Source organism: Parasteatoda tepidariorum, chromosome 10 (assembly GCF_043381705.1).
Source record: "Parasteatoda tepidariorum isolate YZ-2023 chromosome 10, CAS_Ptep_4.0, whole genome shotgun sequence".
NCBI lineage: Eukaryota > Metazoa > Arthropoda > Arachnida > Araneae > Theridiidae > Parasteatoda > Parasteatoda tepidariorum.
Window position 1 is genome coordinate 8,864,411 of NC_092213.1, and position 14,834 is coordinate 8,879,244.

General features: G+C 30.0%; 1 protein-coding gene across 1 annotated transcript in view; it reads left to right on the forward strand.

Moving 5' to 3' along the window:
* The window catches only part of LOC107437051 (ATP-binding cassette sub-family C member 10), a 44,159-nt gene that overhangs the window by 15,180 nt on the left and 14,145 nt on the right, over window positions 1-14,834 (forward strand). The window contains exons 6-13 of the mRNA XM_071186531.1: window positions 1,476-1,665; window positions 3,942-4,181; window positions 6,878-6,962; window positions 7,993-8,170; window positions 10,038-10,253; window positions 11,782-11,909; window positions 13,728-13,897; window positions 14,475-14,481. Coding sequence (XP_071042632.1) covers window positions 1,476-1,665; window positions 3,942-4,181; window positions 6,878-6,962; window positions 7,993-8,170; window positions 10,038-10,253; window positions 11,782-11,909; window positions 13,728-13,897; window positions 14,475-14,481 — 1,214 coding nt within the window. The remainder of the gene's footprint in view (window positions 1-1,475; window positions 1,666-3,941; window positions 4,182-6,877; window positions 6,963-7,992; window positions 8,171-10,037; window positions 10,254-11,781; window positions 11,910-13,727; window positions 13,898-14,474; window positions 14,482-14,834) is intronic.

The window sequence follows — 14,834 nt, forward strand, 5'->3', positions numbered from 1 at the left end:
TTTTTTAGAATGCCAACGACTATGTATTATAATTATGAAGGTGACATGATTTAATTTTCTTGCGATTATCAAAATTTAAATGTAAGTTTTAACAATTTTTTTAAACAATTTCTTGCTTTAAATTGGTTTTAGATACATAACAATTTGTGTAGTTTTGCTGTGCTGTTCTCCAAGCTGATAGATTCAGAATTAATTTTTCATATTCTTATATAAAGTATTGTTTTTATTTATGTATGCAGGGGTGAGTTTTGTCTTCTTTTTGACAGAATTCTGGCTTTTTTTTCCAATTAAGTAGAACGAAAAATTATGCCTTTTCAAAAAAAGGTCTATTTTTTAAAAATTTCTATGTTCGCAGGGGCGAGTTTTGTCCGCTGTTGGACAGAATTTCGTCTTTTTTTTTTCAATTCAGTTTAAATTTTTTTTTTTTGCCTTTTCAAAAAAAGTTTTACTTTTTAGAAATACAAGAAACAAAATTGTTTTGTAATTGTACCTACTTACACAAACACACACTTCAGGATTGTTATTCACACAATTTGAAATTACACATTGCAATATGTATTCGCTCAGTTTAATATTACGCATAGGGAGATTTATATTCGCATAATTTAAAAATCTCATATTGGGTCTCGTATTCACATGATTTAAAAATCACACATCGAGATTCCTATTCATACAATTAAATAAATCGGGCATCATTGTTTTTCATTATTTTATCGATAATATTCTATTTATACATGCTTCCAACTTACACTCTTTTTCTTGCTCAAATATAACTTTTTTTTTCTAATTATTTATTTTAACATTTTAAAATTTCTATTTTCAACTTTTTTGGCTTTTCACTATACTCATTATTGTATATTATAAATTTCACATTGTTAACCTTCCCTTTATATAATTATAATTTTTTTTTACGAACTGTTATAGTTGAAAAATATAAATTATCATAAGCTGTATTTTTTTTTTGGGTCTACTGTAGTCTTAGCAATTATCAGTTCTAAGAACTATTGAATTATATTGATACACTTTTATTCTTCTTATGATCAATGGTTATGCTAAGGATAGTGCTTAAATCACAGATAACAATAATTATAAATATTTAAATTACAGAACAGGCAATAATAATTAATAAATTTATTCCTCGTAAGTGCAATAACCAGTGAATCAAAAAAATTGTTAGTTGCAAATATATTTGACTATTATTCATAAATTTTTTTTCTCTCCTATTTAAGTGCATTGAACATAAATTATCTTTTAACTTTAATAAATCACCAAAATGTGGGATAAAAAGCACCATTCGTTAAAACCAATAGAGAATGTTACAAACAAGCTGTGCTTGCCTTGTTGGTTTTTTAAAGTTAGCTTTGCCCCACTTATAGAGGTTTGTATCAAAATTTAATTACTATGGAATTTTTTTTTCTAAATAGATTGTCCTGATATATGTTATACGTTTCTTTTATTATAATATTTTATTTTAGGATTTTGATATTTATTTGTTTGATGATCCCCTGTCAGCTGTTGATGCACATGTTGCCGAACACATATATTCCAACTGCATTATGGGTATTTTAAAAGACAAAACCCGTATTCTGTGCACCCACAAAACACAGTTTGCTGAAAATTGCGATCATTTGATGATTTTGTCTGAAGGGCAGGTGGTCAGCCAAGGTATTTTATTAAAGTTATCAATTTCAATGCTATATATTAATAAAAAATATTATTAAATTTTTATTTATATATATTTGGTTATTTTGATCTGAATAATAGTTTTTTAAAAGTGCTGTTACATAATCTTACATAAGTTATAATACTGCAAGGATTAACCTTTTTCCTGACCGAAATTTTTTTTTTATGATTGAAACTGACAACTTTTTTTCATTATGAATGGCAGGGTGCATAGTGTTTTTAAAAAGTGCTTATTTTCGTTTTTTAAAAGCCCTTAAAGGTGCTTTTTCTATTGGGTGTTTTTAAAAAGTGCTTAATTTTCCCTTTTCCAAAATAAGATTTTTTCCATACCATGTTGATTTTCGCTACGAATTATGCAGAAAAACATTGTTCACTCTTCAACGTTTTCACAATTAATTCAACCCCAATCTATTTTGGCGTATCGTCAGTCCGTAGCACATCAAAATTCTATTCGATTTACATGATTCAAAAATTTTGACAATTGTCAAAAACTTTCCAATCCTACCTAATTGTGATTTTTTTAAAGTGCTTAAAAATATTATTTGATCATTGAAAAGTGCTTAAAAGATGCTTATTTTTTGTTGAATAATTTGGCTACGCATCCTGAATGGGCTTCTCTATCCTCTTCCTGTCCAGCAGTGGAATGATTGGCACTTTTTCCAGTAGAACACTAAAGTCAAGCATCGCTGCTTGCAGGTGGTAAGCGGGCGGGTAAATAAAGTAGCTAGCTACCTATCCTCTTTCCCCCACTATGTGTTTAGACTTAAGAAAAAAATTCTGCAGGGAATGGAAACAAATCTTTATGCATGTCTCAAGATAATTTGAGAATATTGAGTTAATTGCAAGTGAATTAGTAGTTAATAAATCAATTTTTTAAAATTTCTTGTTATTTAAAATGAAAGAAATAGTATTGTTCCACAACCTTTTTAAATTTTCATTGCACATTTTATTGTTCACTGTATTTTGAATAAGGCTTTATATATACAATTGTAAATTGAATAAATGTGAGTTAAAGGGTTATTATGTAACTCTTTTACCCTATTGTAAGTTTTGAAACAAATACATAATGGTATATTATGCTTATTATTTTTTAAAAATAAATCCCTTTTTTCTATAGAAATGAAATTTTATATTACTTGCAAAATTATCATGTGTTGTTAGTTATATATTTCAATGTCCCTCAACTCGAAGATCTGCCTAAATATGACAAAAGAGTATGGATTAAGAACCAGATTTTCTATGATTTACATATGGTTTATATTTTATTTTTTTCCACTGTAGTATAATGCTGCTGAATATCTGTGTTTAATGCTCTGCAATATTTACTTACTGTTCTTAAGTAAGTGTTATTGCTCTTAAGTAAATGAAAATTGGAATGGAAATTCTTCTGTTCCTCATAAATTTAGTATGCATCTTCATTTTGAATTGTGTGAGTGACAGTTTTGTTTAAATTAAAGAAAATTAATAAAATTTAGTGAAAAATAAAGTTCTTTTCTCTCAGGATCAAAAGCAATATGGAATGTTTCCATTTAGAAAACGAATCAAATAGTTATATTTATTTAAATATTCCTTGTCTTCTTTTTTTTTTATAGGAATATAATCTTCCATTAAAATGTCTTTATTTAGACCCCAAAATGTTGACTAAGTGAAGTTTCATTATATCCTCTAGATCCAAATTACATTTTTGGTATAATTTTAGCCCTTAAAAAATAATATTTTAAGTTTTTTTGTTTGTTTGTGTGTCTTTGCAAAGCAATTGATTTAAAAGAAATATAATTAGTTTTCCCCACCTTTGTCGTGGGATTTTAATGACAATGAAAAATTATAAGAAAGGTAAGAAATTTGATTCAAGTAATTTTTTGGATAGTTTTATGGCATATAAATATCTAATTATGTAAGTTCAGAGAATTTTTCTTCATGACCAAAATGTAAAAAAATAAACTATAAAAACATCCAATAATATTCAAAAAAATGCAAAAAAATTAAAAAAAAATTTATGAAATAATTAAAATATATAAAATACAAAAAAACTTTATAAAATTCAAGTAATTGAATTTTTTTCTTCAAAAAAAGCATTTTATTGCTTTTTAATAAGTTTACTTCTTCTAAGCTTCATATTTTTAAGTAAAAATCATATTTTCTTTGATTGTTTAGAGCCCTGGTCCCAGAGGATTATTGATTTTTTTTCTCTAATGTTCAAATATGTTTGAAAACAAAAAGTTACTGTTTTATCATAATTTTCTTTCCATGTCGAGCAGGTCCACCGAGCAAAACATTGCAGCTCTATTTTTTGGGTAACGAAGAAAGAGATGAGTATAAACAAGATTTTGCTTCAATGGATAAGGAAGTGAGTCTTGAAAGTATTGAAGTTCAGAAATTGGTGCAAGATGAGGAAAAAATGGAGGGTGTGATTAGTTTTCACGTTTACAAGTCTTATTGGAAAGCTGTAGGGCCAGTTTTATCAGTTATTGTGCTTTTGTTTTGCTTTCTTATGCAAGGTTAGTATTTTTGTTCTTTAATATATTTATACTATTTATTATTATTGCTCTATATTACATAGTTCCTAAATATTTTTGGAGTTGTTGCCAAGTATTTTACAATGCCTCATTCCAAAGATAACAAAAAAGTTATTATCTTTCAAGTTTTTTTTTTATTATTTTGAATAGGATACATTTCTGCATATACCTTTAAACAATGGGAATGGCATCAAGCTAGAGATGTGGGTTAGATAACATGTAGTTCATTGTTTTCATGTGTCCACTTATTCTTTTTTATTTTATGTTATAACTGTCCTTAAACAGCTGACCCAATTTTGGGCTTACGACTACCGATGTTCAGTTCCATAGCCTTGTAATTTTGAACCCAAACTAGATGACAAGGGGACTCCTGGATCAAGTATTGGGAGAAATTTGCCCTTGTGAAGACTTTTTGAGGGAACTAACCTGCATTTGCGTTACATGGAGAAAAAAGCCGTGAGAACCTCCCATGGTTAACTTGACGGCGAGGGAACTCTAATCCATGATCCGTCTACCACTGAGGATGTTTCATATCAGAACTGTGATTGGTACAAGTTAGATGCGAAATTCATATCGAGCAGCCATTGCTCGAATTAGAACCCAGTTCACCTCATCGGGAGGCAAACGCTCTATTCCCTGAGCCACCACAACTCTGTTATATTCGTTTGTAAAAAATATTCTTTATAATCCTCTATATTACTTTTATTTCTTCTATGGAGTTAATTACCATCCAACCATAGTTAGCACTTGTTTTTGTAGGGCTCTTATCTTTCAATGGCCATGGTAAGAGAACCAATTAATTTTCACCCTGGTCAGAGGTAGTGGACAGCAGCAGAACTTGTACCCCAACTTCCATATCACAACTAAGGAGGAGACTTTCAGGTATAATAGATTTAGCATGCAACTTGCTAATGTATATACCAGGTGTTTAGTCATCTGCCCGGAACAAGCTTATGACAATCAGCTTTCCTCCAGCAGTAAGAGCAATACCTTAACTGTGCCTCCAGAGTGCTACTTTCGAAATTTTTGCCATCTCCAGCATAGGCTGTTATCATGTGTTGAATCAGCTTTGAATATTTTTTGCAGTGTGCTAAGTTTTTTAAAAATGTACCCAAAATGTTGTGCAGAACTTTTTTTATTTTTTTCAAAAAGTACTATTTAAAAATATTATTTTAAAGTACACTAGAAGAATTAAAGTTTTAAGAGTATCTCTCTCTCTTTTTCTTGTTTTTGTTGACAAATTTACGATTTTTAAAGAACTGCTTATTCCTGTGTCATTCAAAACAGGTCATTTTTAAATTTGTTATTAATCCAAAATTGTAAAGCAGGGTTGAAAGAACACCTCAAAGAATAAAAAGTAATGGCATTTTTTCCCCTCTAAGTTGATTGATTACAGTCTTATACTGTATAAGGATTAATTTCACTTTTTTTTGTATTGTTCATTCAAAATAAGTTTAGGTAACGAAGTTTTTCTGTATAATTTTTAAATACCTTCTCAAATTTCACTACATCTGTTAAATTAAGATTAATTGTAACAATAACAATCTTAGTGTATTTGCATTGGGGACATAGGCGCAGTAGTGTAGTTTCGGGATTTGTTTGGGGGGAACAACCTCTTCCTTGAAATTAAACAGTACTTGATTAATGAACTACTATACGGTAAGCAGGATGGAGATATGAAGAAGTTTTTATTTTTTGTAATTTAAACATTTAGAATATATATATATACGCCGACCGGCCTGTGTAGGGGGCAGGAAACTTTCCTTGCATCAGAAAGGTTCTGGATTCGAATCCCGGACAAGGCATGGATGTTTCTTTTTCTCTATCCGTGTTCTATGTCTTTTCTCCTTTGTGTGTGAATATGACCCGCCCTATAAGTGGTAGTGTGACGTGGGCGACGCTGCTCCACCGCCGTGGCTTCGCCACTGGTGCCCACTGGGTAACGAAAAGAGAGTTAGCAGTTCTGGCACTTTCTGTGGCCAATGGACAATAGTTCCGAGTGCCCGCTATTATATATATNATATATATATATATATATTCATAGCGTTGTTGCAGAGTGGAAAGATAAAAACAGGTCTTGGGTAGGGAAGGAGAATACAAAATTTTATTAATTATTAGAGTGAGAGCAGCTATAAAAGTGGACTCGAAATTGTTGTGCTCTTCAATAAAAGCTAGGGAAAATCTTGCAAAGTAAATCCGTAAAATGTTTCATTTTAGGGAATGAGGGAAAAATTAATAATTGTTATTGGTCTGTTAAATCTGTCCAGGAAAAAAAGTCTTTCTCACTAATTAGTTAGAAAGATAATCACCAGAATGGTAATTAATGCATACTTGAACTAAAAATAGATAAAAAGACATGATGTGGATTTTAAAGTGTGAGAATGAGCATTTCAATTTGAATAATAAATTAAGAAAATGATTTACAGAAAAGGAATAACATAAAAATTTTAATTGAAGCTTTTTATGTTAATATATATTAGAGGGAGATAATCAGTAACTCCTTTTAATATGCATTAAAACTATGCCACTGTGTAGGCAAATTAGATTTAAATTTAGATTAGATTTAGAAGATAATGCTGCAGATTTTGTCTTTAATTCTGCTACCAGTTGCGAAACCAATATATAAACAATATTATATATTATTTTTTACAATCACATAACTTTTTTTAATATTTTAGCTTCTAGAACAACATCTGACTGGTGGTTATCATACTGGGTATCATCTGTTTGCAGCAACTGCTCCTCAAATTTTTCAGCTTTCGAGTAAGTCTTTTTTATTTACTTTTTTCTTTTTGAGTTACATGTTGTTTTCACATTAATCTTATAATTCTGATGTATTAGGGATATGATAACATTATATGCAGTTATTGAATTAAGTGCATGTTTTTATGTTTAAAGGAGACACTGTGGTAGTTATTTGGTCCTTTAATTAAAGATTAATAAAATGAAAAACTGTTGTTAGTCAAAATGTATTGAGAATGTGAGATTAAACAAGTAACCGAGAACTAATTTTTTTGTTCTAGATATTGAAATGTATAAAGATGATATGCAAAGTTTAATTGATAAAAGAAAGGATTTTAATGTTATTACAATTACTAGTTTTAACTCTAATTTATATTTTAAAATGTTTAGGAATATTTTTATTTTCAGTTGCAAGGGAATTTTTTTTTTTTGCAATAATAAAATAAAGCTTATTAAAATAATAAAAAAAAATTTCGAACTAAACTTGTTAACATATAGTTTTTTATTTAATGATTAATTATTATAATTTTGATTAAATATACTTTGAGCAAATTCATGTCTTATATCCAATTTGGCCAATATTCAACATCAAATAAACAGAACTTGGTGAATATTGGGTTTTATTTTGTTAGAAAGTTTTTTTCATGCTTTCTCTAATTAAATCTGTTTGATAGGTGTCAGCACTGAGTTATTACATTTTGGTTGATTCTATGATAATTTATAATTTTTAATAGGGCCCTTCCAATTTCCCTATTATTCCTTTCTCTTCTGGCAACAATATTTATATAAATGAAAATTAGACGTGTTTTTTAATCAAAAACAGCTTTTAGAATAAAATTTTGTACTTTGTTAAGTTTATATTTAAAATGTGGCCTGTATGCTTTGGTTTATAAATTGTATTGCTTTTCATGTTTTGAATCTGATTTCATTTTTTCTGTATTCTTTTTCAAATGGGATTTTTATTATAATTTGCATTTATGATTTAAAATTGAATTCTTACTTTTATTGCTAAAAACATGTAACATATTTTACAAAACATATTCTGTTACAGGGAAATGGGAGATCTTTCAGGAAAAAAGAATAGAAGTCTTTCATTCTATTTATACATTTATGGGGGATTAGCTCTCATCAATAGTATCTTCACACTTTTCAGAGCGTTCTTGTTTGCGTGGGCAGGCATTAAAGCAGCCTTATTTTTACACAATTCTCTTCTCCAACGTATAGTCAAGGTAAGCATTCACTTTATCATGTGACTCTCAATGAAATGTCAGGTTTTTAAATTTTTTTCTATTTTGTGAAATATTGTTTTTATCTATAATTTAAATACTTGTGTATTTAGGAATCTCTCTGCTCAGGCGGTTCTGTTTTTTACAAAATGTAATATAGTAGAACCTCGATCAATCATTTCTCAAGGAACTGACACGGGGAAATGACAAATATTAGGCATTTTATCCTACCTGTAACTCCTCAATTTTTCTTCATCATTAGCTTCAGGAGTTACTGTTTTTTCCCCCTCAAAATAATTAAAATATTTTTTTTTTGTTAAATGCTGATAGAATTTTTGAATGATAGATGTAAGAATTCAAGTAATCAATAAATAAAATTTGTTATTTTTTTGTTTGTTCAGGTAGAAATAAATTTTTTTTTGTCATTTATGTGCTTTCAAAACTTGCGAATGTAGAAAATTGTAGTTGTTCAGAAAGGATAAAGCAAAGTTTTTCAGTTTTCTAAAACAAATGACCTACAATAATTTTATTTTACAAAATAGTGATAACGAATTTATAAAAGGATGGTTTTGGTATGTTTTAGGAGGATATTTCCATATCGTGATTTGTTGCGCCAACTACAATTGCCAAGGTGCCAAATCGATTTTATACTTGCAAATTTAAAAAAAAGAAAAACATGCAGATGTCTGCCCAGGGGTGGTTACGAGTTATACATTTTGAGTTGGTCCCTTTCTCTGATGTTTTTTTTTAGTTTCTTGTGGGCCTCTGCCCGGAAGTTACATAGAATTGGTGATTATTCTACCACAAATCACAATATGGAAATCTCCCCTGTTTTGGTATTGTAATGATTCCATCCTTGTAGATTTGATTTTAAAAAGCGGCCAATTTTGTAAGGCAGTGGTTTTATTAATTAATTGTGGACATTGTAATAATTTGGTATATACAGTGTGTATACCAAATAATTTGGTATATACAGTGTACATTCTATTTAACAAAGTCGCTGAATCCTAATAATAGTTTGGTTTTATGAAAAATTTGTTAAATAAAAAATCACTTTTTGAAATACTTAAACAACACAAAACAGGTTTTAAATTCATAAATACTACACATAATTAAAATAGCAATTGCAAAACATTATCCAGTGTTACTCTATCATGCTATATGCATTTTCAATTAAAAAAAAGCTAAATTTGTGTGTATAATTATAGCTGCATTTATTATAAAAGTAATTTTAAAGATACATTACCACATGCATTCTCAAGTTTAATTGCTACTGATAAAATCACTTAATTTTGTCTGGGTTTTTCGTGAATCCATCGTTGAGTATCCAGTATCCATCTGAGTATCCATCGTTTGAAATGGAAGCAAAAAGGGAAACGGATTTTATTGCTTTCTCTGTAAGTTAAGTGAGTGACTTAAGAAATCAATTCAAGGTCATTTCCCCTATAAAATGCATAAACAAGTTTGAAATGTTCTGAGATATTTTGGGAAAATAGGAAAAGTGGATCGCAAAGAAAAGTTTGTTAAATAAAAAATTCACTTCGCTATTTGGAATATATTTTAAGAAGAAATGTCCAAAATATTCTTGATTCCTTGGAAAAAAAATCGCGAAATAGAAAAATTCACAAAATGGAAGTTCGCTAAGGTGAAGTCCGACTGTATTTAGCAGTTGGAAGCAAGAATTTTGAATTTATTTTGTGTGTACTTAAAATAAATATTCTGAGTATTATAATTTTGTCCCCAGACCTGCAAAAAAATATTTAAACTTGTAAGCCGATAAAGCTTTTTGTTTGCTATCATTATTTTATTCTAATTTTTAAAAATATCAAATTTTAAAACTTCATCTATGAATGTATATTTTCTTTTACAGGCTACAGTCAGTTTTTTCGATGTCACACCCTTGGGACGGATTATGAATAGATTTTCATCCGATGTCTATTGCATAGACGATACACTTCCATTTATTGTAAATATTCTATTAGCCCAAGTATTCTCATTGGCTGGGTGCATTTTCATCACATGTTATGGTCTTCCATGGATTATTATCATCATTTTTGTATTATCAATGCTTTATTTTAATATACAAGTAAGTTATTTTCCTTCACTGTTATAAAGTTCTATCTTACTGGGAGCACAAATAAGTTTCCGCCATTTTTTAAAATCAAAAATTAGCTATTTATTGTGAAAAATGGTACATAATATTTTATTCAAAGTATTCTCCATTACTAGACACTATTTTTCCCCATCTTTCTGGGAGCATTCGGATACCAGGTCGGAAGAACTCTTCATCTTTCGAGGATATCCACGAATTGACCTATTCTTTGGTTTCTTCAAGTGATGTAAATTTCTGCTCAGACAGACCATGTGCCGTCGACGGAATAAGTGATAATTTAAAGGGGCAAGGTATGGTAAATGCTGCGGATGGGGTATTACTTCCCATTGAAGTGTTTCTAAATAGCAAAATCAATTTTCATGCAAAATCTACGTTCAATGTCTCTTAGCTTCAGTTCATATAGAACCCACTTTCCTTTGTTTTTGGATCAGTCGCAATGTTTTTAAACGCATCGCTCCACCTCGGAACCCTCAGCGCAGAGCCGAGCATCCCAACACATCCTGTCCATGATTTCGCCTCTTCCACAAAGTGTGAAATTAGGGCTCATGAAAATGCAAATTCGGTGAAGGTGGTTCACTAGGCAGTCATGGCCTACTGCGAGTCTGAATTCTGCAACAGCCCTTTTACAGGGCTTATCTGAAATATTTTGGTCTAAGCTATTCCTCCAACCTCTTGAAGAAACACGAGAAGTGAGCAAGGCTTTTCAATTTTGCCTTATTATATTTTTAACGGTTTTGTAGAATGGACAGAGCTAGAAGTGTTTGGCAGGTGAATTACTTGAGTGCATTTCTAGGCCAACATATGTGCTTGTTCGTTGCCGCGAATATCGCTGTGTCCTGGGATCCATTGGAGTGTGATTTGTTGTTCCTCGGTCCTCAACTTCTCCAGAAGAAGCCGACAATCTTGTGCATTTTTAGAGATGAGTATTTCCCTAGATCTGATAAGCCAGTTTGGCAGCTTTGGAGTCGGGTAGATAACCACCTTATTATTAAAGGCGTCTAGAGACAAGTTACTCCAGTGCCACACAGATAGCCGAAACCTCACCCTCAAATGTTTTTTGTTTTCTGACGCATACATAAAAAGAAAAGATTGAAGAACATATGGCATGATAAAGAAGAGGTTTTAAAATTACAGACTGATTGCACTTTTTATGGGAGTTAGTGTTTACAAATACATTTTTTTAATTTTCTTCTGGTCTCTAAACCACTTTGTAATTTTATCTTGTTTAAAAATTGTTGGAATTTTAATATGATCACAAAAATTGAATTTAATATTTCCTTAAAAATTTTAATAAAATATCTTAAACAAAAAGTAACTGGAATTTTTTCCACTTATTGTGTACAATGATTTTTTACCAATTCTTAATCTATTTGAATTAGACATTGCTGTGGGGATATTTATTTAGCCATGAAAGTTTATTGAATTTTTTAAAGCTATGCGTTATATGTTATTAGTAGGAGAATCTTGAAATAGTTAATATATAGTCCTTGTTTTCTTTTAGCGATATTATCGTTGGACATCTAGGGAACTGAAGCGCCTCACTAATATCAGTTTATCTCCAATTTATGCTCACTTGTCAGAAACCTTGTGTGGTCAAACTACAATTAGAGTGATGGCAGCATCTTCGAGGTATGTTTTTTTAAATATTTTAAAATTTGTTTTTGTTTTATGTTTTACAACAAGCAAAAGTGGCTTTAAATAGTTGGTATCATTCTTTTTTTCGGTTTCCTTTTATTTTGGGTGATTTTTGTTGACATAAATTTTATATGACTTTTTTTAATCTTATTATCTGTTTGAGATTATATCTGTTTAATTTTGTCTCCTTGCAATCAGCATATGGACGAATTTCTAAGAATAATTATCATTACAGTCATACCACAGTAACTAAAATATTTCCTAACTCAATTTTTAGGTTACCCTTACTGATTTTTTTACGTTACCCACTAACGCTCTAGGCCAGCAATTAGGGAACTGGCTACCAGAGTCATAAAAAATTGTAGTTGCTTTTATATAAGTGTTCACACAGCAGTGATGCTGATTTTGTATTCAATATTGATAAGTTTTTTTTATGTTAATAATTTTTTTAATAAGGTTTTTTTTAAGATTGTTGTACACCTTTCTACTAATATTAATTTATATTTCTTTTTCCTCACAAATGAAGTTAATCAAAAAATGATTACAAAGAACCGATATTTGACATCCGTGTACACATTAAAAATATCAGGATTTTAAGTAACGTGCGGTCAAAATAAGTTGTGAGCCACAGTGGCTCAGAGGATAGAGCATGAGGTGAACCAAGTTTGAATCCCGACAATGGCTGGTTGATGTCGACAATGGCTCGCACAGACCACAGTGCTGATGTAAAATATCCTCAGTGGTAGACGGATCATGGATTAGAATCCCCTTGCCGTCAGGCTAACCGTGGGAGGTTTTTGTGGCTTTGTGGACATGTGATTTTTTTTGCAGAATTCTGTGTATCTCAAGACAATTCAATCATCCGCGAATAATAACTTAAAATCTGATGAAATCTCCACCCTAATCTAAAATTTAAAGTAAGAATTAAGTTCTACAATCTAAAATTGAAATTTTGAAACCTTTGCTAAATTTGGTTAATGAGACATTTTCATACTCATGACTCTTCCGCAATTTTGATTTTTGTTTGTTTGTCAGATTTCATCATTTTTAATATTTGAAATTATGCAAAAATCCGCTAATTTTGTGATTCATATTCATCCAATTTTAATATCAAACATCGACTTTTGTATTTTCCTGGTTTAAAACTTACTCACTGTGAATTGTATTCGGGTAGTTTAAGAATCACACAATTTGCTTGATTTAAGAATTCAATATCGCAATTTGTATTTCACGTTTTAAATCAATATCGCGATTTGTATTCACACAAATTAAAAATCCAATGTCGCTATCTGTTTTCACAGGATTCAAAAATCATGCATCGTGATTTTTATCCACACGATTTTAAAATCCAATATCACGATTCTTGTAAGAACTAAGTTTTTTGGTTACTATTAAAGTGTGTTTTATTGGTAGGTAATTTAATAAATCTTTGTTCAAAAAATTATATTAAATGTGAATAGTATATAAATTGATATCTTGTTTTAAAGTTTTTGCGCATAAAATTATCAGGGTTTTTCTAATTTGATCTATTACAGGGTTCACCCCTATAATAGGTCTATCTAGTTTTTTACCCATAATAGAGTAATAGAATAATAATAGAGTTATATAATATATATGTAGGTGCTATATGGCCATAACTGACTTTTGTTCCATTAACTCCAAAGTTACTAACTAACCTAATTATTTGATAGTCGATGTACTTTTTATTTGGTTACCTTTTGAAAATAAGTCATATTTTAAACTGTTCTATTCTGTATTAATGGTGTTACAAAAGCGACATTTTTTTTAAACATAAGTGTTCTGTTTTTTAAGATTTTTTAAAGAAATGCTGGAGCACATAGATTTGAATGTGCGAGCCTGTTTAGCAATGTCTGCAGCCTCCCAGTGGCTCAATTTAAGGCTACAGTTGATTGGTGTTGTTGTTGTGACATCCGTATCTTTGATTGCATTATTGGAAAGAGAGTTTGGTACTGTTGATGCAGGTAATATATTTTAAAGTATTGTAATATGTTTATTAATCTTAAGTGGTTGTAACTAAGCTGTTAAGTTAGTACTAAGTTGTTAATACTAAGTAGTTGTTAGTACTAAGTTGTTAAGTAAGTCTGAGCTGTAATATATTGTAATTTGAGTTGGAAAGTAATGCGTTTAGTTAGCTTAAGTTGCAATATAAAGTAATATTATAAAATATAATGTGTATTGTAAAATAATGCAGTGTAATGTCTTTACTGAGCCTAAGTTGTAAATAAGTACTAGGTGAAGTTAGTCTAAGTTGTAATTTATTGTAATGTGTATTGTAAAGTGAAGCAGTGTAATGTGTTTACTAAGCCTAGGTTGTAAGTAAGTACTAGGTTGCTTAGTTAGTCTAAGTTGAAATGTGTATTATAGTGTACTGTACTGTGTATTATACAGTAATTACTGTAATGTATATAATAAAGTAATGTAGTGTAATGTATATTATAATGTACTGTAATGGGTATTATACAGTAATTACTGTAATGTGTATTATAAAGTAATGCAATGTAATGTGTTTTAAAGTTGCTGTTATTGTATCTTTGACAGGCTTTTTGTTCGTTTTCCCACTCCCATGCCTGATTAGTTTTACATTTTAGTTGCATATAAAATATTATATTACTAAGTTAAATTAAAATAGCCATTTTTCGTGGATTTATATATATATGTATATATATAACGTCGTTGCCGAGTGGAAGGATTAAAACAGGTCATAGGTCGGGAAGGAGGGTACAAAATTTCTTTATTAATTATTAGGACAGAGCAGTCATGAGAAAGTGTACACGAAAAGTTGCGCTCCTTGGTTATATGTTAGGGAAAATCTTGCAAAGTAAAATCCGTAAAATGTCTTAATTTAGGGAAAGAGGGAAATCTTAGTAGTTGCTATTGGTTTATGAAATAGATCGCACG